This window comes from Lactuca sativa, chromosome 8 (genome assembly GCF_002870075.4).
Source record: "Lactuca sativa cultivar Salinas chromosome 8, Lsat_Salinas_v11, whole genome shotgun sequence".
Lineage (NCBI taxonomy): Eukaryota > Viridiplantae > Streptophyta > Magnoliopsida > Asterales > Asteraceae > Lactuca > Lactuca sativa.
The window spans coordinates 110,217,646-110,242,107 of NC_056630.2; the positions used below are offsets into that span (position 1 = coordinate 110,217,646).

At 34.5% G+C, this 24,462-nt stretch overlaps 1 protein-coding gene across 1 annotated transcript; it reads right to left on the bottom strand.

Annotated features, from left to right (window-relative positions):
• Positions 1–608: 608 nt before the first annotated feature.
• Positions 609–6,573, bottom strand: LOC111893149 (uncharacterized). The gene is made up of 11 exons (XM_023889214.3): positions 6,187–6,573; positions 3,380–5,626; positions 3,155–3,284; positions 2,975–3,066; positions 2,530–2,762; positions 2,361–2,447; positions 2,173–2,272; positions 1,591–1,801; positions 1,357–1,486; positions 1,201–1,258; positions 609–1,077 (listed from the first exon to the last, which is right to left on the bottom strand). The coding sequence occupies exons 1-11, from the start codon at positions 6,286–6,288 to the stop codon at positions 931–933; spliced, it is 3,537 nt and encodes a 1,178-aa protein (XP_023744982.1). The 5' UTR covers positions 6,289–6,573; the 3' UTR covers positions 609–930.
• Between the last annotated feature and the right edge of the window lie 17,889 nt (positions 6,574–24,462).

Below are 24,462 nucleotides of genomic sequence, written 5' to 3' on the forward strand. Positions count from 1 at the left end.
CAAAGCCTTATTTGTCAATTAAGCACCAAACAAACAATCTTATCATAAGTCAATTACACCATATATGTATTAGCCATTCCCTTCTATACTTAATACATATAGTATGTCTTAATAGGTTAAGTAAAAGGAAGGAAGCATATCTATCTATCCAGACCATAATTTTACGTCCCTTTTCTTTCATGTCATCTATTCATCTTCACTAATTGGTATACATTTAGCACTCTCTAGACAAACATCATTTACCACCTATTCAACACTTGTTTTCTTCTCTTCCCCCATTAAGTCATGTATGAGTAAAGTTGTTACATGGTTAACTGCATACATAATGTTCGTTTCTTTTCTAGACTAAACATCCAGTCTGAATGAAACCAAATGACCATTTTACCTTTACATTTCTAACAAACAATTTTCACAATAATGGTTACTTTTCAAAATTGGTTACGACAATCCACACTATACTGTAGCTACACCTTGATCTGTTCCAAACGGGCCCTACCAAGATCAAGGCATAGCTACACACTGGGATCACAACACATCAGTGGTTGTGATCCCATGATCTCAATATGTTGAAGAGCTTCCTACTAGAAAGCAAATTTTGTATTTAGAACTTGAAACACAAAGTTGCGTTGCATATATTACTCTTCATGCCAACCGAAAGCACCAAGAAAAGTCTGAAAAGCAAAATTCGGAGCTTTACGGGCATCCATCATCATCTACTTACAGCCACTAGTTAGCTGTACATAAAAATGACACGACACGACACGACAGGTGGGCCCCATCTCCATAAACTTTACACAAATCTCACTACTTAATTTACATCTCTAATAAAACACCTTACCTTATCCTTGCTTATTATTATTATTATTGTTAAAAAGGGGAATCAGAAGTTTGTTGCTATTTACTTTTTCTTCTAAAACAAAAAAGACAAAGTCAACTCCCGCAAATGACTTTCCTTCTTTGATAGCATTTCAGATGGCTGTTATTGTCATTGTTGTCATCCTCCTTGGAGTTTGATGCTTCCATGGAATACTCCATGCTTATTTCACTTTCACATTCAACATGAGTTGCTTGCTTTTCCTACAATCAATCAATAATTTAAGTATTTTGTGTAAACAAGGACAAATTACAAGAAATAAAGTCAAATAACATTGGTATTTCCTACAATTTCCTCCAGAAGAAATCAAAATCAACAGGAGTTACCAAGATTTCAGGTGGAGCTGATCCATTGCCATTGTTGTCCTGGTTTCCATCATCAGCCCTATCAAAATAAAAATAAAAATAAAAAACAAACTTTTTCTGATGAGAAATAACTGTAATGTTTGATTATAATTTCACTTGAAGTGTTTGGAAACATACTTTAAAGAATGATGATCGATCATCATCATCCCACTTTCCTCAACTTTTTCTGTTTGAGACACTTCAGAAACAGCACTGACTCCATCCAAATCTACACCATTGCTTCCATTAACAGTCTCATGATTATTCTCTGCATCAAATTATAATTTTTTTTTTTGTGATATTAAAGCATTTAACCAAAGATTTTTTTTTTTTTGCCTTAAATAGTAAAAGGGGTTGATAAAGAAAACACACCTCTTGATATGCTTGACTCTGCAGAGGGTGGAGTCTTCACTAAACGTTTTTGACACATTTGTGTGCCTTGGAAATCAAGAAAAGTGTAACCTAAAAACTCCAATTTCTCTGATTCTGTCATTATGGAGAACCCAAATGATGATGTCCAAGTGTGTAGCACACTCGGGACAGCTGGCAAAACTAGTCTTTCTACTCCTAATTCCATCAGTTTCTGTAAACCAAAAGATAGAAAAACATTAGAAAATATTAATTCACAAAATGTGTTTGTAAGGAACAGAATCTGTCAATGGAATCAGAATCTATCACATGTTTGGTTGGATTGGAATTCAAGATTGAACACTTTTTCAATTCACTTATAATTAAATTGCTTATTTATAATTTATTTCAATATATACGTATTAGTCAATGAGGGTATTTTGTAATATGAAATTCCAAGATTCCATCCGTTTGACAATGAAACACACCTTGAAATGGAATATGGAATTCCAATTCCATCGATTTCCTCTGGAATCCACAAACCAAACAGGCCTTAACAAACGTATTTTTATGATACAATGCTTCAGTGAAAGCCTAAGATTTTACCTTTTCAAGCTCATTCATAAGAGCATGACACATTCCACGCCTACGGAATCGGAATCGTGTGCCAACAAGCGGGATTTCAGCTACTTTCTCTCCATAAATCCTTGAAAATAGTAACAATCAAATGTAACAAATGTGTCAAATAACAAGAATAAAAGGAGATAAACAGCATATCTTTGTCATCATATTACCTTATTGTAGCTGCTGAAACAAGCTCATCATCTTTCTCCAAAAGAACAGTATAGAATCCCTTGAAATTCAAACGGTTTAGCTCTGACCTGTGGTTAATTTTACATAATTACCAGAAATCAATAAAAACTTATTATAAATAGTCCACAAAAATGAAAAACTAAATCTTACCATCTACCAAAAACAACATCTTCAACTATATCTCTTTGGGTGCGAGGTTCTTTAACAGGCTCAAAACACTCATGCATCACACTAATGGCAATATTCAGCTTGCTGTAACTCTCAGTTATTTCCTCCATATTTAAGGTTTCATCAGGCTTCTTGTGTTTCAATATAGTCCATGTCAAATCATCTCTCCCAACTGGAATCGGCTTTCCCAAAAGCTTGTTAATCCCCATAAATATCTGTAAAACCACCATGAGTGTGTTCATTATTTACATATCATGGTTTCCATCAATATGACACAACATGTTGTACGACATTTGACATGACATAAGTCAGAACAGATTGTATTGCATTTGACATGACATGTTGTAATGCATTTGATAGGGAATATAAGACAGATATCAATGGGAGAAAAAAATGCAATAAAAAGGTAAAAGATATTTATATATACCTCTTCACATCTCAAAGTACAAAACCAATTTACTTGAGGGTAGCTTTCTAGCTTCAAGAAACCTTCTTTCCTTTTTAAGCACCCTATATGATCTGCATCAAATTTATTCAAAAATCAACATAAATAAAAAAAATACACCTAACATGAAAAAACCATATAAAAGATATTGATCCCACATACATCTTCTTTCACACTGTTCACAACTTAGAACATTACTATCTGTATTTTCTTCACAAGCATCACTGAATTTATTTTCATCACAAATTCGACAACGACATGAAGGGCAGAACCAATCACCATCCGGGACCTCCTAAACAAACAAAGGAAATCACAAACATTAATATAAAGTATAAACTCTTATTTTAGTATTAAAAATACGTTCTTTAAAGAATCAAGAATGTTCACCTTTAATCCTAGGCAATGTGTGTGAAAAGAAGATGGACATTTGTCACATAAAACCAACTCCCCACCATAATGACAAACAGAGCAAATATAATCATTGTCATTTATAATTGGACGCCGATTACCCTTCAATTTCTTGGGTTCAGATTTGCACAATCTTGCATTTTGATCACGTTTGAGTTGAATTTGACAATCTAATAAAGACCTACCATCTTCAAGAAAAATGTTAGCAGAAGGTCGTCTTAAAGTACTTCCAGAATGCAACTCAAATTTAGAAGGACTAAAAACCGTTTCACAACAACTACATGTTATCCCATCAATCGTTAGCCACCCTTCTTTCATTATACTCCCATCTTTCCTATTAAGGTAATATACTTTGGATCTTGATAAAATGACATTATTATCCATCAACCAAGACAAAACGGTTCGTGGGGTTTTGTGTGTTGGTGAAATCTCTTTGCGGGCCCGCTTGCTTGACCTTAACACACGGTTTTTTGTTGAAGATTTTCCTGTTTCTTGATTTTCTTCATCTAAATTCAAGAAAGACGCTTTTGCCCTTGGTACTCGTGGAGGTGCTGCTGCTTCAATGCACAAAACACCGTCTTTTTTCTTTATCACAAGCTTCCCTATAACTTGCTCTTTTCCTTTTTCTCTTTCTTCTCCTTCATCTTTTTCGACATTTACCATGGGTCCACTACAAAAACTTTCCAATAAATACTGTTTACACGCTTCGCGAAAAGAATAAAACTTTTTCCCATTTGGTGAAGTGTACAAAACCTTTCTAGACATGTCATCAGCATACGAATATGTCCATCCAACTGCAAATAGATGTTTCTTTGCTTTATATTGCATATCATTAAGCTGTTCACGTTTCCTCCTCCAAATACCAGATTTTTCTAATGTCATGGAATAATAGTCAGCCACAGCCTGTGGACAGTATTCGGGTTCAACCACCACTAGTGGTGGTCGAGGTGGTGGTGTATATGGCTGAAGGGAAGAATTTTCAGATGCATGTGCACATGAACATATGACATCACAAGCAATAGCAAGTGACATGAACCGGTGTCCTTCAGGGGTAGTGTAACGGTATCTAACACTATCTTTCTTTGTTGAGCTTGCTTGATCTTTCTTGATCTCAATTATCCAACCTAAAAACGATAAATGTTTCCTTACTTTTGAAGTTAATGCTGCTGAAGGCTTGTGAGAAACACGTTTGAACTCATTGTACTCAAAGATTGAATCAGGACAACACTCAGATTTAACAGCTAAACCAGGTTCAGCAAAACAACAGTCGTTTACTTTTGTCCATTCATAAATATTTTCAGGTTTAGTACTCATGATCATGTCTTGATCCGAATGTACATTTGAAAATCCAGGAGGACCCATGTCGTCGTCGTCGTCGTCATCATCATCATCATCATCATCACCATCATCATCATCAACAACAACATCATCATCAACAACATCATTATCAAGCTCGTGTTCAAAGGGTATAGCCGGAAGAGATTCAAAAAAAGATGGTTTCATCTTTGAAATAAAATCAAGAATTTTTTTGTTTATATTCAAGATTCCATGGCCTTCACGCTGTAACCTACTGAAAAACTCCACCATTGTCAACTTCAAATTATCTACAATTACCTCTTTAACAGTCTCTTTCCAGACTTCACTTATCTGACAAGTCCACTCCTTCATTTCTCTCAAAAACTTCTTCTTCATTCTCAATTCATACCAAATTTGTTTGACAGAAACAAGAATCGGCCATTCCGATTCCAGTTCCTCAAGAACTTCAAGGAATACCCAATTCCCTCGAAGCTTCCATTTATCAGATTCTGGATTCCAGTCCCAAGTAAACCGTAAATTCTCAATTTTAGCTCTAAGTTCATCACCAACATCTGGAAAGAAAACCAGGCGTTCATCAGACCCATCATCATGGTCAAGAACAACACCTTCCCACCATGCATCTTCATGAAACACATCCACACATTGTCCATAATGGAGGCAATTCAAATTACACTTAAACCGAGGAGGCACTGGCCTTATTCTGCCTCGATTTTTATGAAACTTTGATGTATTCCTGTCAGGTGGGAGTTTGTGATTCACTGGAAACGAAGCTGGAATAGAATCAACAAGGTTATCAGAACCATCATCATGTGTAATGTGATCATACTTGACCACACGAATCTGGTTTTTACTATCGATTACAGTTGCACAGTGCCAAGAGCCTTCGAATCCTTCTTCAATACTTCTTACCTGAAATTAGTTTCATAATTAAAAGCTAAAAAGATAGTTTTTTGGTGGATAGAATTATAATGCATGGAATAACAGAGCTCAAAATGGAAGAAAGATAAAGAACCCCCAAATTTCTTAGCTTTGTATTCATAAACTTGGAATCAGTATAAATTTTTGAAGTCGTAAACTAAATCAAACATAAAAACCCCACATTCATACAAAGAGAGAGTTGCCCCCCATTAAAATCATACTAACCAAAGAAATAGTTACCGATTGAAATCAAACTAGTTAACATTCCTCTTCAAAAACCCCAAATTGATCAACATATCGACCACTGATCGGAATCTTGAAACAATAAAAGAACACAATGTAGGCAAAGTCAAAGCATGCAATCAGTCAAACAAGTGATAAACAGGAAAATGAGGCAAAACCAGATTAAAACCCCAAAAAACAAGATTTTAACCAAAACCCTCACAGACACACAAACACAGATTCTGGTGTACCATGATCGATAAACCCAGAAACGAGAAAGGTTAAAAGAAGATACAGTAAAAAGAGGTCGAAATGGGGGCAGTCATTACTTCCACTTTTTCGTTTGGAAGAAGCTTATGAATCGGTTCGAGTTTCTTGCGTTTTCTTGATCGCTCAGAAATCAGTCCTGCCGCTTCAATGTCCTCCGCCATTGATGAGGTTTTGGAGGTGTGAGATTGAAATTTAGAGTCTTGATCACCAGTCTGAACGTGTTTGGTGGAGGGTTTTAGTATGTCACTGGAATCGATTCTTTAAACCCAAATATTTAGATATTACATTGAGGAGAATTCCCGAAACGTTGTGGCCAAGTAAGAAATTAGCCAATTGATGCTTCACAAAAAGAAAAGAAAAATAAAAAGAAATTAGCTTCTTGCATTATTTCTCGATATCCCCCCACTACTATCGTATCAGTATGTATACATAGACATGTCGCAGTTAAAGTTCCTCAAACGATGAAATACATGGTCCTTGTTTAAAAGGAAAAACAATATATATGTGAGGGAAAATGATAACTTCTTTAAATAGATTTTTGGGTTTCAAAAACCAAAAACACCATTATTCCATTTTATAAATGAAAGATTTGGAAAATATATATAGCTAACTTGTCATGTTGGTTTTATGTTTTATCTTCATAAATAAGTTCTTTTATTAAAGAAAAACAATGGTTGTTTATTTTAGTAATTTATATTTAATGGTTATTTCTTTTTATTACAATATTGAATTTCGAAAAGTTTACTTAGGGGGTGTTTGACTTAGCTTTTAAAAGCTCAAAAGAATTTTTTCAAAAAGTTACAAAAAGTCATGATTTCCTGACTTTTCCAAAAAGTTGTTTTTTCTTGTATTAAAACTCCAAAAGTTATTAGTTTGCCAAACATCTTTTTGTTTTTTCTCTTTTACAAAAAGGACTTTTGGCTGTGAAAAGTTAAACCAAACACTCCCTTAATTATAACAAACACTTCAATAATTTGGATTTTTAGCAACAGCACGTAGTCGATGTAGGGTTTTAATTTTAAGCAACGATATGTAGCTGATGAAACTTTTTTAAAAGAATTTCGAAAATTTAAACATTCATCGACACGTGTAGTCGTTGAAAATTGAAATAGTTTGAAAAATCTGATGGAATACTCTCCAACGAAATTATGAATTGGCTTCCATTCATAATAAGTAATAAGTAAGGTGGCAACATTTCAGTTGTTCAAAAAAATATATGGCGACGATATGTCGTCGCTAAAGATTATCTAAAAAAACAATTAGTTAAATATATTTTTTGGAAAATGACACAAATGTCCTACGAATTTTCTATGGTTTACTCGTTGAGTCTCTAAAGTTTTTGTCTGTTTTATGGGTCTCTAAACTAGGATATGACTTACTCTTTTAGTCTCTGTCAATCTGTAATAGCCGGTTCGGTGACCTTTTAGACACAAAAAAAAAAAATAAAAAACCCTCACATTGTGCCCCTATAAAGCCAAAAAAATAAGTTTGGGGATCAATTCGTACAAAAAAAAACTTCCATTTTCTTCTAAAGTCGATTCACACTCAATTCATATTGATCCCTGAACTTATTTTTTTGACTTTATAGGGGCATCATGTGAGTTTATTTTGTCCAGTGTTCTAAAAGGCGCGCCATGGCGTAGGGCGCGGCGTCGCCGTTACGAAAAGTTTCATAACCTTGCTGTTAGGCGTGGCGCATGGCAAGGCGTGATATGGTGTGCCATGGCGCGTTATGGCGTGTTATGACGCGTGTTTTTTCGTTTTAGACACGTTTTTTTGCTCTTTTTATATATTTTCTAATCGGACATACAATTATTGTGTTTTTTATTAACTTTCTGTTATTAGTTGTTGATATAACACTTCTAAAAACTAGGTATATTTGATATAAATTTATATTTATGCGGTAATGTAATTATAAATTAATACAAAATCGCCGCCTTACATCACGCCTTGAAAAACGCCATGACTCGCCATAACTCGTTAAGCTTGAGGCTTGGCCTTGCCGCCACGCCACGCCTCACGCCTTTTAGAACCTTGATTTTGTCTAAAAGATCACTGAACTGACTATTACAGGTTGACATAGACTAAAAGAGTAGGTCATATCCTAGTTTAGGGACCCATAAAGCCCGACAAAAACTTTAGGGACTCAACGAGTAAACCCTAAAAAGTTCGTAGGGCATTTGTGTCATTTTCCCTATATTTTTTCATTGATATCTTTTATACTACTGATTAAATTTGTTCAGTTTCTCTATATATGTCATATCTGATGGGGTGGTGATCATCGACGACCTTTTTTCCCACCTCTTCAACTTACTATACTTAATTGATAAATTAGTTGAAATATTTAACATATATAAAAATATTATTTCACATGCTTGGTTACTCAATTTTTTTTCTCCTTCTAATTATCTTATATGAAATATACACAAATTGAAAAGAAGGTTATAGTTGTAATATAAAAATGAACTATGTCATGGGTTATAGGATCTTCTTTGGATATATCAAATATTCAAAAGATCAATTCATTTTATTGGTTTAAAGGAAAGATATAAAAAATTCAAAGTCAAGGGAATGATATGGCTCATGGCCTTAAAAAAATTTCTATATTTTTTAATTCTATAATTTTATTTTGCATGATATTTTTAAGTTACATATATTGTAATTAGATCCTATAATTTTTTTGTTGTGTTAGATTGTAGGAGTGAAAGATCAAAAATAGCAGTTAACATTGATGTATATTCCATGATGTTTGATCATTCTTCAAATGTAAAATTATCGTCTCTTAATCAACAAAGTAAGTTATTAGTTAAATTATAGGGTAAATGTCACTGTATCCCTATAATGTTTTGGGTTTTAGTCGATTCAGTCCCTTAACTCAATTTCTTGCTTTTTAAGGGATTAAAGTCTATAGCAACCTATCTATTTAGCCATCCTAACCTATTGTAGCCAGTTTCACATGCCATGTCAACTAAAATTGCCAAAATGCTGAAATTTTAGGGCTAAATATATAACATGTGTTATTATCTTCCCCAAATTTCCTTGTGAATAGAATGTAAGCAGCACGCTTGAATCAACTCATAACCAAAAATGAAGTTTTCGATCTTCAACTCATTTCAATTACAAATCCATAAACAAAACCAAAGTCGTCACCCAGCTCCGCCTTGACGTCATCGCTCCTCTGTTTGTTGACCAGGTTCAGGTGTATTCTAGTATCTTGAATCCCCTTTTCAAAACCCAATCCCTGAAATTCCTCGATATATCCATGAATTCGTTGGTAGGTGAGATCCCCGAAGATGTGTCTGGTAACCTCACCGGACTTGTTCATCTTGATATAATGCAGAACAGCTTCAATGACTCCATTCTCGACCAACTTTTCCGATTAACAAAGTTACGTTATTTGGATATGAGCATGAATTCGCTTGAAGGTGGACTAGGACTTGAACAGTTTTCTTTTCGGACTTGACAACATTAAAGGTGAGTGTGAATCGTTTCCAGGGTATGATTGTTCAATCGCTTTTCAAACTTGAATCTCTTTGTATTCTCGATCTAAGCAATAACAATCTCACCGGTGGTTTAAGTTCTGAAGTTGGAAACCTTTGAAATCTTGAATCCTTAACCAGTCGATTGAATATTACCACTTCGACTAACATTTTTTTCTTTTACTTCCGATTCACACTTCAATCTGCAATTGATTTCACCGACTTCACTTTGATTCTATTTAACCAAAAGAACTCCAAGTTTGACTTTTCAATTCTATGGTTTGACCATTCTTTGGTAACTCACTAACCATTCATCTGAACTTCGATATCACCACACGTAAAACTTCGATCTTGAACTTGTGATTATCGAAACGATTTCAATCCATATTACTATCGAAACATCAATAAACACCAATTTTGAATTTTACATTGACTGTTCTTCAATTGTTCGATAACCAACTCAGTGACGCATCATAACCAATTTGACTATTTCGGTACTCGACACGTCAAGTGCGTTCGATAATATTGATTTTCAAAGTAAGTTCCATAAACACAAAAATTCATCTTCGTCTTCAACTGTTCTAAGTTGATTTTACCAAGTGAGTCCATGTTGGTGATGATTTGGCAATTTTAGTTGACGTGACACGTGAAACCGGCTACAATCGGTTAGGATGGCAAAGTAGACAGGTTGTTATGAACTTTAATCCCTTAAAAAGCAAGAAATCAAGTTAAGGGACCGAATCAACAAAAACTCAAAACATTGTAGGACTACAGTGACATTTACCCTATATTATAATGTTATAATAGTACCGAAGAAGGTTAGAAATATTGCAGACATTTGTATAACGAATCAATATGTATTATTATGAATATATTTTAACATGGATTGTTGAAAATTTATGACTTATTATTTCATAAATATATTTTTTATTAAAACGTTTAATCTTGATTTTTACCATTTTCTAACACAACATTAGTTGTGAAATATTAAGATGATGATATGAATATTAAATATTATTTTATATATTTAATTAGTCCTTTAAAAAAAATTATCATTTGCATAAAAACCTATTTTATGTTTTGCGTTGTTTTTGTTTTTTGTTTTTCTATGAAAACTGTTATGATATGAAAATATTCTAAAAAAATCACTAACAACATCCAGAAACACATTAGTATTTGCATATAACTTTAATGAAAAATTGTTTTTAATATAAATTTTAGTTTTGACACATTAGTAATAATAACTAGTAACGTGTTGTAAATATTTTAACACTTTCGTTTTCTAAAGAAAAATATCAAGTAATAGTCTAAGCCAACATTTTTAATAGTGAGTTGGAGGTTTTTGACATAATTATTAATCGAGATATTACATGATCATATTATTAATTGAATTGAATAATTACAGTTAAATATTTTAATCATGTGTAATTAAATCATATAAGTATCAATTAATGACAAAAAAACATCAAATAAGTACCATACTTGGAATTTAAAAAGTTATATTACTAAATTAAAATTTCAACATAACAACACATTATTTAAATATAAAAATTAAGGGGATGTTTGGGATTGTTTTTAACTTAAAAAGTTTTTTTTGACAAAATCATTTTTTGGCTTATAACTTTTTCCAAAAGGAGTTTTTTAAATATATTTGGATTAACTTTTAAGGAAACAAAAACCAAAAAACCAAAAGTCACTGACTTCTAAAACACCTTGTTTTTCTTTTTGTCAAAAAATCAATTTAAAATGAATTTTGAAATTACCAAATATCTTTTAAACTTTTAATTTTTTGTAATAAAACAAAAGTCTAAAAAGTCAATTTGAAAAGTAATCTCAAATATCCTCTAATTTTAAATGAAATTGAGTTTTGAAATGATGCTTTTGAAACCGAAGATGAAAAAACATTAAAGTAAAACACAAATGAAAAAAATGGCAATGAGTTGTGAAAAAAATAGTTTAAATCAACGTTTTAGTTGTAAATACATCATTAATATATATATATATATATATATATATATATATATATATATATATATATATATATATATATATTAATGCACATAGAACTTAGGAACAGTAGAGTTTATATGGTTTTGATTTTGGCCACAAACTTTTTCAATATTACAGTTTTCGTCCCCTTATTACCTGGCATTCAGAGTTTGACCACAAGATTTTAAGGGATTAACAGTTTAGTCCTTGGTCTTCATTTTTAACTAGTCGGTTTTTTCTTTTTGGACACATGTTCTGTTCATGTGCAAAGACCTTCGTGACTCCTCTCCTCCACCACTTTATCAAACAAATATTGATGAAGACGATGACGATGCCTCTGAAATCTATTCTTTATGTCTTTTTCTTTCTCCCAAATTAACTCCACCTCGATTGATCGTCTTTGGATGTCGATCATGAATGAAATGTTAGGGCTATAACGATATTTGATGGTGCTCAATGAAAAATCAATCGATTTTGATTTCAATGTTGGGTTTAATTCATTCGAGTAAATATGTGGTGTCTCCCCTGGATTCAATCCTTCACATGTTCCGACGTCTGTTGCAGCATTCCTAATGCTAATAAATTTCTCGAATTTTCATCTTCTCCCATTTCCTCCTATGTTTTTCTACTTTATTTTGCCCTTTGACTGTTGTCTGATTGCTACTGTTTATGTGTGTCTGTCTTTCTTTCATCTTGTGTTTTTTGTATTCTCTGTCTTTACGTGTTTTCTGTGTTTTTTTGAGTTTGTTGGTGTCTTTGTGTTTATGTTTTATTTCCTTGGATTGTGTAACATCCCGACTCCCAGGTATAATATTTAATTATTTACATTCATGATGTTAGGGCAACTCGACGAGTTGGATTCCCCAACTCGCCGAGTAGAGGAGTTAATGACCGTGTGATTTCTGAAGTATACTCGATGAGTCGGAGGACCCCGACTCGATGAGTCGGATTTGGGTGAGAAAACCCTAATTTTCAGGGTTTGTGTCCTATTTAAAGGACCTTAAGCCCTCATTTCCGCCTCCCTTATCATTCTAACCCTCTGTGAGAAACCCTAATCGTGTGTATCTATATGTGGGATATATATATATATATATATATATAGAGAGAGAGAGAGAGAGAGAGAGAGAGAGAGATGAGCTAACTTTGGGTGTTTTAGTGCACATTTGGAAGAAGAGTGAAGAGCATCAAGCTTTGGAACAAGAAGAGGCTTGTGGATCAAGTGTTTCTCTGTGCTAGCTTCAGTTTGGAGGTAAAAAGCTACCACCTTGAGCATTTCTTTTGATAGATCTCTTTCTAGAGAGTTTTAGGGCTTTTCCCCCCTTATCTTGTGGTTCCTGAGTTGATGGAGCTTGTCATGGAGTTGAGACTCCAGATCTAGAAAAAACGAGGTCCAATGAGCCCAAAGATCCAAGCTTTATCAAGCATTGAGCAAGTCTCCATGCATGAAACCCTTTATAGAGCTTGTTTTGGCATTTTGAGCCCTAGATGTCATGCATGAACGTAAAGCTTGCAACTTTACGTGATAAGTGAGCCTTAGAAGGCTATATCCAAAGTATAAGACATCATTTCTACCTAAAAAATTATGAATGAGGAAATGGTCTGAAGGGACTCGACGAGTCGGTGAGCTGACTCGACGAGTCCGTTAGGGTTTTTCCCGACAAATCTAAACATGTGTAACTCGACGAGTTGATGAGACAACTCGACGAGTTAATTTAGATTTTCACAACATTTATGAGGAAACGAGGGAACTCGACAAGTCACATGGATGCACTCGACGAGTTGAGTCAACAGGGACTGATGACTCGAGTATTGACTTCTGTTGACTTTTAGGGTTTGGTCAAGACATGGATTGGAGACCATGGAGGGGTAAAATGGTCTTTTACCCTTTCCAAGGGTTAGAGAAAGAGGTTAGCTTGACTTATTTAGGTTGAGGTGATAAGTGTTAATTAGAGATGATTATGACGTGTAGGCGAGGATTAGACCGTTCGAGGGTTACGAGGATTTCTTGCTTACTTATGAGGTGAGTCTTCTCACTATACTTACCATGAGTGGTATCATTGTGTGCCCGATAGGTCTTGTATGCTTATATTGAGAATTGTGATATCTTGCATTATGTCTTTGTGATTTTTGATGTGTATTATCCCGATCTTTATTGAGTCAGGACCGAAGGGTCCAACCCGAGTTGTGGGACCGAAGGGTTCCCACTTAGACACATTGACCAAAGGGTCTCTATCTAGATATGTCCATGAGAGGATAATGTGATGTGTTGCTATTTTGGTGAACTCCCTAAGCTTTGTGCTTACCGTGTTATGTGTTATGTGTTTTAGGTACTTCTCAGGATTACAGGAAGGCGTCGGCTTGATTATACACACGAGATGGAGTTTATGTTATTGAGGGTCCTGGATTTTATTAAACAATTTATGAATTTGTGTTTTTGACAATTTGACAATTGTGGTTTTGAAATGTGATATTGAGAATTATGTGGTTTTGAAAATGAAAAAAATTGTTTGAAAATTTACGGTGTTACAAGTTGGTATCAGAGCCTTAGTTTGAGGGATTTGGATGTACTCTCGGGTATGTCTGGACTCAAACTGAGGAATTGAGAAAATTTTATAAAGAGAAATATTTTTTCTAAAACGAGTAAGAGTTTTAAAGAGAAAACGAGACAGAGCAGTGTGTACAATCAGCCAAAGCCTGAACGGTGATTTTGCAAAATACCATTATTTGTTTATATTATGAGATATTTATGATATATTGGAGCTGCATGCTAGAGGATAGGCTAGGTATTTCATAAATTAGGGCTAGAGTTGCCTGATTCATGATGCCTTAGTCTAGGGTATGCTATTGATCAATGTTATTTGTTATTTGCCTTGAGTATGTGTTGAGTGAGAGTACATAGCAGGAATTTCTCAGAAAGAGTTTTTAGTCGAGGGATAATCTAGGAGAGATACCTAGATGGGGCATAGGAGGAGCCTACCGAGAGAGTAGATTGATACTAGTGAGAGATAGAGTACTTGTGAATTAGGATCCTGGGAGGAGGACTTGGGGTGACTACGGGTTGGCGTGGAAGGTAGTATTAGGCCCGTACTACTAAAAGCACCGGATTTGCATGAAAGCCAAGTAAGAATCCTTAAGATACTAAGGCGCATGTAGGGACGAGAATCGAGTGTGAGTATGCTCGAACAAGTCTTTGATGATTTTTCGTGTTGTGTTTCAGAGACATTATGATGGGTACATGCCACAACCCCGAGAGCAACAGTGCCAACGATGAGGAGATGGAGATCCACAAGATCATTCATGAGGAGGTGGTCGTAGCTATTAGAGAGGCCATACCCGAGATGTTCGGGTCTATTAAGACCATGATGATTGAGACATCCGACGAGCGATACGTTGCTATTATGGAGGCTGTTGTTGCTGCAGCCACCGCAACCATAGCTGCTGTAAGGCCACATGGAGGTGGCTCGGTGTTGTTTTGGGAGTTCAGCAACACGAAACCACCAGAGTTTGACGGCACACAGGATCCAATTGCTGCCATAAGATGGATCTCTGACATTGAGTGATGTTTCTATACATGTTCATGCCAAGATCACCCGAGGGTTTGATTTGCACTGAACCAGCTTCGCTTGGGAGCAAAGGACTGGTGGAAGTTCGTGACTACTAGTTTTACTCCTGCAGACCATGCTGCAGTGACATGGGAGAGGTTTGCACGGTTTTTCCGAGATGAGTATGTTCCCCAGGTGGAGAGGGAACGATTAGCCCAGGAGTTTTTGTCTCCCAAGCAGAAGATAGAAACTGTGACAGAGATTATGAGGATGTTTCATGAGAGAGCGATATTTTGCCCTGAGCACGTGTTTACCGAGCAAGCATGTGTGAGTCGGTATTTGAGCATCTTGAGGAGGGATATTCGGGAGTTCGTGGCAAACTAGTCATACCATACATTGGTTGAGCTTCATACTAATTCCGGAAGGAGGGAGATTAAGCTAGAGTTGCAGACCAAAGAGGAGGAGGAGTCTCGGAGTAGAGATAGGAGACCGGTACAGTCGCAGTCGGCGACGAAGCGGGCCAAGCCCGCTGATACGAGAGTTGGGGGCCAAAAGGACCTCACTTGTAGCAAGTGAGGCAAGAGTCATGATGTATCATGTCGGAAGAGGATTTGCTACAAGTGTGGAAAAGAGGGACATATAACGAAGGATTGTCCTAAGGGATTTGCAGTTTGCTTTCACTACAACCAGACCGACCATCAGAAGGCTGAGTTCCCTCAGCTCACTCAGGGATCAGCCCAGACTTCTACTCCTGCTACCCTGCATGCTACTGATAGTCGGTCGGTGAAAGTCGCGGCTCTGACAACTCGTGGGAGAGCTTTCCAGTTGACAACGGAGGAGGTCCGCGCAACACCTGATGTCGTGGCTGGTACGTATCTCCTTATTTTATGTTGTTTTGAGATTTTTATGCTTATATTGTGTTGTGTATAGGTACTTTTCTTGTGAGTTATGTGTCTGTGTTGGTGTTATTTGACTTGGGTGCGAGTCGATCTTTTGTGTCCTTATCCTTTAGTCGTCACATTAGTGTCAGACGCGAGGCGTTGAGTCGACCATTGAGGGTTTCTATAGCTGACGAGCATGCGGTTTTTGCCACTGAGGTATTCTGAGGATGTGTATTGTAGATTTTTGGTGTTGAGTTCCCGATAGATCTGGTACTGATAGCAATGGATGATGTCTGTGTCATAGTGGGTATGGACTGGTTGAGCCGGTTTGGAGCTTTGATTGACTGTGAGCGTCAGATGGTGACCATATGAGACCCTAGTGGGGGAGTGCTTACTGTGTATGGCGAGCGGACCAGATCCGGCTCAGCTTTCTGTTTTGCTGCCAGGGTGAGACAGAGTTTACAAAAGGGATGTATGGGATATTTAACATATGTGACGGATACGAGAGTTCCCACTGAGAGGTCGAGTTTTATCTCTGATGTCCTGATTGTGCGTGAGTTCTCGAATGTTTTACCCGAGGAGTTACCAGGTGTGCCTTTCAAGAAGCAGGTGGAGTTTCGATCCAATTTAGTTTCGGGCGCGGCACCTATTACCAAGGCACCTTATCGCCTTGCGTCACCCAAGATGCTGGAGTTATCCTCGCAGCTTTAGGAGCTACTGGGGAAGGGATTTATCAGACTGAGCAACTCACCGTGGGGAGCACCGATTCTTTTTGTCAAAAAAAGGTTGGTTCACACCGGATATGCATCGACTACCGGGAGTTGAAAAAGTTGACGGTCAAAAACTGATATCCACTACCGAGGATCGACGATTTATTTGATCAGTTGAAGCGGACGTCTTGGTTTTCCAAGATTGATTTGAGATTTGGGTGCATCAGATGAGACTTGATAGTTTGCTAGGAGTATATCAAGAAGACGACCTTTAGGACTCGTTATAGGCACTACGAGTTTGTGGTGATGCCTTTCGGGCTCACCAACTGTCACACCCCAAAACCGAGAACGGCGGAATACGTTCTGGGGTGGAGGACGTCATGTACAGTATCATAACAATTTCATAATAGTAAAAACAAGCGACAACAACCATTTCATTAATATAGTGATTTAAATACAAACGTGTTCCGTATAGTTAATAGACACCAAAAGTATAACAAAAATAAAAGATGGGTCTTGTATATGCTCCATCTTCTCAAAAGCTGCACCAGTACGTGTCTATCTTTGACCTGAGGATACAAGTTATTTTGAAAACGAGTATCAGCATAAAGTTGGTGAGTTCATAAGAATTTAGTATCGTTGTTTGTGTAAAAGAGTTTACAAACATGTAATATAAAAACTGAAATTTATGGTTGTGAGTAGTAGAAATCCCTAGAAAATCCTATATTTTCCAGAAATGTACATTTATAAGTTAAATCCTTTGAGTGTGTAAAATTATTATCATTGAAACCTTCAGTTATAAAAGTACAGTAATAAATCTCATTTAAGTAACATAGATGAGGAAAAGTTATGCCTGCTGACTGTAGTAGTGATGCAAACTTCAATTAGTAATAGATATTTATTTACTTCGGGATGTTATCTTAGACTTTAAGTCTTAGTGTATTAATTTGGATATGGATGTAACCCCTCATGTAACCAAACTGAATGATAATAGAGAGTCCGATGACCTTCGCGGTCATACGTAGTGTAGTGATGTAGTGCCACCCCTGGGCCTAGTCGGCTCGGACTGTAGTTAACAGTCGGGATGTAATAGCGTCCGTTCTGTATAGATCTATACATGTAGTGTTGCTTTCCTTCCGGGAAGCCCTGGTCACATGGTGTAAGCGCGGTAGAGTGCCTTATAGAGGGATAGTGTGTTATACTCTGGATTAGTGTATTCTCTTGTGTTATAGTATAGTAGACTTCTAGTATAGTACATAGAGTGTTCTCTTATACGTACATTAACTTGTAATAGTAGCAGTTATAGTGAGTATAGTAGTAATAGAGGTAACGAGCAGCAGTCTTAACTATACCTATTATAGTTAACTAGAGTGTGTGATTTCCTGCCTTTGATTAACAAAGGTACTGAATAAGATGAAGACTTTCATATCTAACACAAATATATATGATATATAAGTAAGAAATCAATGATAGTCGGACGGATAACAGATACCCTAAGACCACATCAAACAAGAACAGGAAATAAGGCGAGTTATCGGTCCTAAGTCCTTCAAGTCTTACTTATATAAATATATTAGTGTAGATATATTTTAAAATAAAAGTAGTTTAAACATAGTTTGAAAATATTTTAACAACAATTTAACCTTAAAAACACATTTGATAATTATTTAAAACAGTTTTATTGATAAGTAGCTAAAAGTATAAAAAAAATCCCTTTTTGATGGTAAGTTATGAATCACATATGATTTGATAAAAAAAACTTGTTGCATTAAACTTGTATCCCCCCTAAAACATGTAAAAACATTTGAAAAGGTTCATTAAGGGGTATGAACTCACCTGCAATGAATAGATCGGGTGGAAGTATCGAATGAGCATTTGGTGTCAAGTAAAGACTTGTACACCCTTTATGACCCTAGTAACATATGAATACATATGTTTACAAGTAATTAGTGATTTAAACTCTAATTAAACACATATAGACATCCTAATGTGAATAAAAGCTCTATGGTTGAGTGCTAGAAGGCTAATGGGTTGCAAGGAAGGAGTTTTAGGCCTCACTATGGAGTTTACTCCTCACAAACTCACCTTAGGTGAGTTTATGGATGGGAGAGCACCTCCCCCATGAGTTTACGACCGTAAACTCATGGGAGGAGTGTAATTGTGTGTTTTCAAGACTCTTGTGGCTCTAGAAGGGATTCCAAGGCAATATACAAGGCTAGAGGGGTGTTTAAGGTTCCAAAGGAGCACTCCCTTGGAGTTTACGGTCCTAGGACCACTCCTTGGGAGTTTACGGTCGTAAGCCCCATGGCTTTGGCCGTGAACTCTTGGACACCTTCCATTCTTCGATTTTGAGGTCATTTGATCATTCCTAACCATTTCTAAGTGAAGGTATAAGGCTATTTAGGGGTTTAAAGGCTCATTTTGCATTATTTAAGGGAGTTCACGGCCTAAGGATATTCTTGGGCTGTAAACTCTCTTTTAAGCCTCTAAACATAAGATTAAATGGTTAAAACACTTCTAGGGTATGTTCTAACTTAGCCTCTAAGCCTAAGGAAGGGATTTGGGACCATTTTGGCACATTTTTAGGGGTTTACGGCCCTAGAGTGTTCTTGGGCCGTAAAATCCTTACTCTTTGCCTTCTTGGACAATTTTTGAGCTATAATGGCATGCAATGGGTTGTAGAACAAGTTAGGATGAAAGAACTTACGATTTGGAGCGGAAACTTGCGGTTTTTGGAGAAAATCGGACTTGAGGAGAGAGAGTAGAGAGAGAGAGAGAGAGTGTGTGTGTGTGTGTGTGTGTGTGTGTGTGTGTCTAGTGTGGTAAAAGGTCCAAAAGAGTGTCCACTCACCCTTATCTAGGGCTTGAGTGTTGTACCCGATATACATCTACCCGATACTTATGTTAAACGAGGTTTAAAGTTTTACCCGATTAAATGGTCGTAATTAAAAAAAACTTTTTCCAACTAAATGGAAGGGTAATTCACGTGTTTTTATTTATTTCATTACGAAGGTAATAACATAAAATGAAATAAAATAAAACATTTATTGATTTGTCTACCCCAAATTAACGGAACTTTTATAAAATAGAATATTCTATTAACGGAAACGGGTTATAACGATGGAATAAATTTTGGGTTGTCACACCAACACACCGACAACGTTCATGGATCTCATGAACCGGGTGTGTAGGCCCATGCTGGACAGGTCGGTGATCGTGTTCATCGACGACATTTTGGTGTACTCAAGGTCCAGAGAGCAACACGAGGAGCATCTTCGGGAGATTCTTGGGGTATTGAGGACGAAGAGGCTTTATGCCAAATTCTTCAAGTGTGATTTCTGGTTACGAGAGGTCCAGCTCTTAGGATACCTCATTAATCAGAATGGGATTTTGGTTGACCTGGACAAGATTGAGGCAGTTATGCGATGGGAGGTGCCGAGTTCCCCATCCGAGATCAGGAGTTTTCTTGGCTTGACAGGCTACTACTGGAGATTTATCAGAGATTTCTCCAATATTGTTGTTTGTGATAACTGTCAATTCTAGGTCAAACAAAGTCAACACAAGTCAACCAGGTCAACTCAACTTGTATTAGAATTTTAGGTTAATTGTGATATTCCTTAACGCGTCAAATGTATGGTTGACAAGTTATAATACAAGCACCACTCTTATAGGAAATTATAGAACATAAACCCTAAATAAGGTTAGTATTATTGTGTTTTTATTTTATTAAAAGCTATAGTGTTTTTCATACTATTTGTTATTTGTTTTATATACAAATCGGCATACATTTTATATATAATTTCCAAAACTTAAAGCGTTCTATAAAATCATCAAAAGTTGTAGTATTTTTTTTTCATACCACTTTGTTTTTTTATACATAGAAATCAATATATGGTTGATATATAATTTACACAACATAAAACGGTCTATAAAATCAAGAATTAATAGTGAAAATAACTAATGATATAAATTTATTAAAACTAATAAAACTATTATGCTAACTATAGAGTTTATTTTGCTATTGACGTTAGTTTTACATGTAAAAATATTAAATCACAATTTGTTAAATGTTATTATTTTAATTAGATAATTATATTCACGCGCAACGCGCGGGGATTCAACTAGTATATATATATATATATATATATATATATATATATATATATATATATATATATATATATATATATATATATATATATACACACGCACACACACACACACGAGAGAGAGAGAGAGAGAGAGAGAGAGAAAGAAAGAGAGTTAGATTTAAATATTCTAACTAAGTATTAAGTGGATATATGAATCATTATGGACAAATCATTTCAAATTTAATTAATTTGAATTTTCATTAATAGATAAGGGTATATTAGTAATCTTGTATAGTATCATTAATTATAATTATGTTTTTTATGGAAACAATTAAATTTCAATGAAAAAAATTGAACATTTAATACTATATATATATATATATATATATATATATATATATATATATATATATATATATATATATATATATATATATATGATCTCTTAAGTCGATCCCATCTTGAACTCATTAGTCAACACCCTAATTTTATTTCATTCCTCCATTCGTTCTCATCGCAGCCTCCACTAAAATTTATCGCAACCTACACCAAAATTCATCAGGGGTCCTCTCCGTAAACCTATCATCGATCGACCAATAGTTCTCACAATTGTCCGAGTACCCAGAAAATTATCACAATCGCCATATGCCCGATGCTTCCCTCTCTTTTTTTCCAGTGACACCCACCTCATGCGCCGTCCTCCGCCAACACACCCTATCTGTGAGTTTTTTCGTATCCGATTTTTGAGTTTTTCATCTTCTTATTACTATATTTATGTTTATGTTACTTATCCATACTTTCTTTTATCTAATTGCCACGATTTGTTGAGCTTGACTGATCTGAGGGAAAAAAGGCGCTATGAAACAGAAAACAAGAAAAGGTCGTGGAATCAGGTCGGGTAAGGGTAAGACTGCGGGTAGGGGTCATAAGGGGTAGAAAGCTAGAGGGACTCATACGTTCGGTTTTAAAGGTGGTAAAGCTCACTTGAGGCTTAAAATGCCCAAGAGGGGTTTCAAGAACCCTTTCAGTCTTGATTTCAGGTAATTTCTGCTCGAGTTTCTTTTGATTATTTTGAGTTATAATTTCATGTTTATTATATTGTTTGATGTAAAATACTAACTGTGTTTCAATAAAACTACATTTATCAAATTAATATATGATTTCGCTGTTGATTCTGGAAACGCAAATGCTAATTTAAATAAAAACAACAAATAGTCCTATAACATGTGTGAAAAAACATTGCACTCAATTGCTTGTAACACCATTTTAATGAAAACCATATGTGGAACTTTATTCTCTTGATTTACAATATCATAGCCATCAAAACATTTGATTTTAGAGGAATCGTTTTGTCTAAATTTGCACTCTTTCTGTCACATTAACAAACATTAGATATAGAATCCAAAGCACGATAAACAATTAGTGGCTAAAATAACTTCTTTAAGATTATTGACACCATAGTCACAGTTATACCTAGTTAAATAAAGGAAGATATGAATATTGCTATCATATACATTTTCTATTTGGAGTTTTTTTTTCTATGCTTTATATTTTGTATCATTTCTATGCTTTATATTTTGTATCAGGCACAAGACATCATGTTGATAAGTGCATAGTGAATGTTAAAAACGAAACTAACTCTCTATTTTTATGTATTTAAATAATTCGTTAGTTCTAATCTTCTAATTACAAACAAATTGGTTCAGTTGTTCAATATTCTTAAAGAAGATCAAGTGATGTTGACTTTTTCTATTATGGTTGGAATCAAATCAGTTTGCAAAAATATTTTTTTCTCAAGTGTATTTTGGATTCTTGAAGAAGATCAAGTGTATTATGGATTTCATTAGAAGATGAAGTTTTGGTATAATTCTTGGTTATGAATTTTGGTACAATTCACATGTCTGCAGATTTGTACAAAAGACTTTAGTTTTTTCTTTTTCATTTGGTAATGAGTTATTCTTTCAGAATGGTTTGAAGAAGGAATCCATGATTGATCATTCAAGAGAAAGACTTGGAATTGAGTTCAATAACAAGTTACATTGAAAAAGATTAAGTGTAAACAAGTCGGTTATTTGGACCAGTGAAGAAGATTAAGTGTATTTGTTCAATAATTGTATATTTGAGAATGTTATTCTTAAGAATTTTATTCATTTTGATGACATCCTGTTAGAATATCATACATACTTATAAAGCTAGCATTTTTTCTTGAATCTCATACATTTGAAACTCTCTTTTTTAATTTTCCTCATACCACATTCATTTGAAACCCCCTTTTTTTAACTAATTCAACTCAAAAGTTTTCTTAATTATGATTTAACACTCAAAAGTTTTATAACTTATATTATGTTTAATTAGCATTTAGTGAAAAGTTTAGTATAAAAAGGCCAATCTTTTGTGTCTTTTGTGTTATATAAAATCTTACATGTAAGAAGGATTTGAAGATATTGTGATTCAAAAGTTTTCATGTAGTTGAAGCATTCACGATCCAAATATAATGATTTGAAGAAATGATTTATGTCGATCCAAATATGATGATTTAAAGAAATGGGTTATGTCGTATCGATGGTAATTGTAATATGATTTTTTTCTTTCAACCAAAACAAATGAAGCTTTTCTATTTTTTCTTTATATTCAGTTTCTCATTTAATCTTTATATGTGATTTGTGTGTATTACTCAATCTTGAATATGACTCTCCAAACATCATTCTTCTTTTTCAAGAATTTTTTTTTGATTGCAGGTTAGTGAAGAATTATCATCAAGTTTCTATAGTTGAATGATGTTAAATGAAGAAAGAAGATTCATAAAATGGATATAGGTTTTTTTGTTTGAGCAAAGTTGACGAATGTTAGTTTTTTCTTTTGATTTAAATATATGTTTATGTAACATCTTTATTTATATATTCAACTATCCAATGCTCGTATTTATTTGGTTGTAGTTTTTCTATTTTGATTATATTTATTTTCTATTATATTTTTGTTGGGTTATCCTACACAACATATTTAAAAGACAATATTTAAAAGATAACATAATTTTGAATATTTGATATGTAATTATGATAGACTTATCATGATATGTTCTTCATATGAAAGTAATTTATCCATATTACTATGACAATAATTACATATGACATTAATTACGAAAATATATTATAAATTTATAATTAAATATCTTTATGTTTAATAATTGAAGGGATTAAAATGATGCATCAAAACCAATTAATTACACGAATATAATAATAATAATAATAATAATAATAATAATAATAATAATAATAATAATACATTTCCAAGTACCGCATTCACTTGAAACTCACGCTACAACTCAAGAGTTTTCTAATTTATGTATATTTATTAGTTACAACTCAAGAGTTTTTAACTTATGATTATTAATTAGTAATCACTAATAACTTTTTATTTTCCTTTCTTTTATAAGGTTGTAAAGTTTTGCTTATTAAAAACATTAATATATTTGAAGAGATTTTGTAATTTAAATATGAACAGTTAATATAAATGTTATAATAGATGTTTTAGTGTCTTTATGTTATTAAAAGTTATAGTATTATTTTTCATAGTTTTTATTATTCGTTGTATATATATCATTTTAATACAAATGTTATAATAGATGTTTTTCTATTTTTATGTT

What these genes read in the sequence shown, in the direction of transcription:
- LOC111893149 (XM_023889214.3), bottom strand. Translation starts at nt 6,288, where the DNA reads ATGGCGGAGGACATTGAAGCGGCAGGACTGATTTCTGAGCGATCAAGA. An exon ending in CACATTGCCTAGGATTAAAG is followed by an intron (nt 3,285 to 3,379) that starts GTGAACATTCTT and finishes TTGTTTGTTTAG; the next exon opens with GAGGTCCCGGATGGTGATTG. An exon ending in GATGTTGTTTTTGGTAGATG is followed by an intron (nt 2,448 to 2,529) that starts GTAAGATTTAGT and finishes AATTAACCACAG; the next exon opens with GTCAGAGCTAAACCGTTTGA.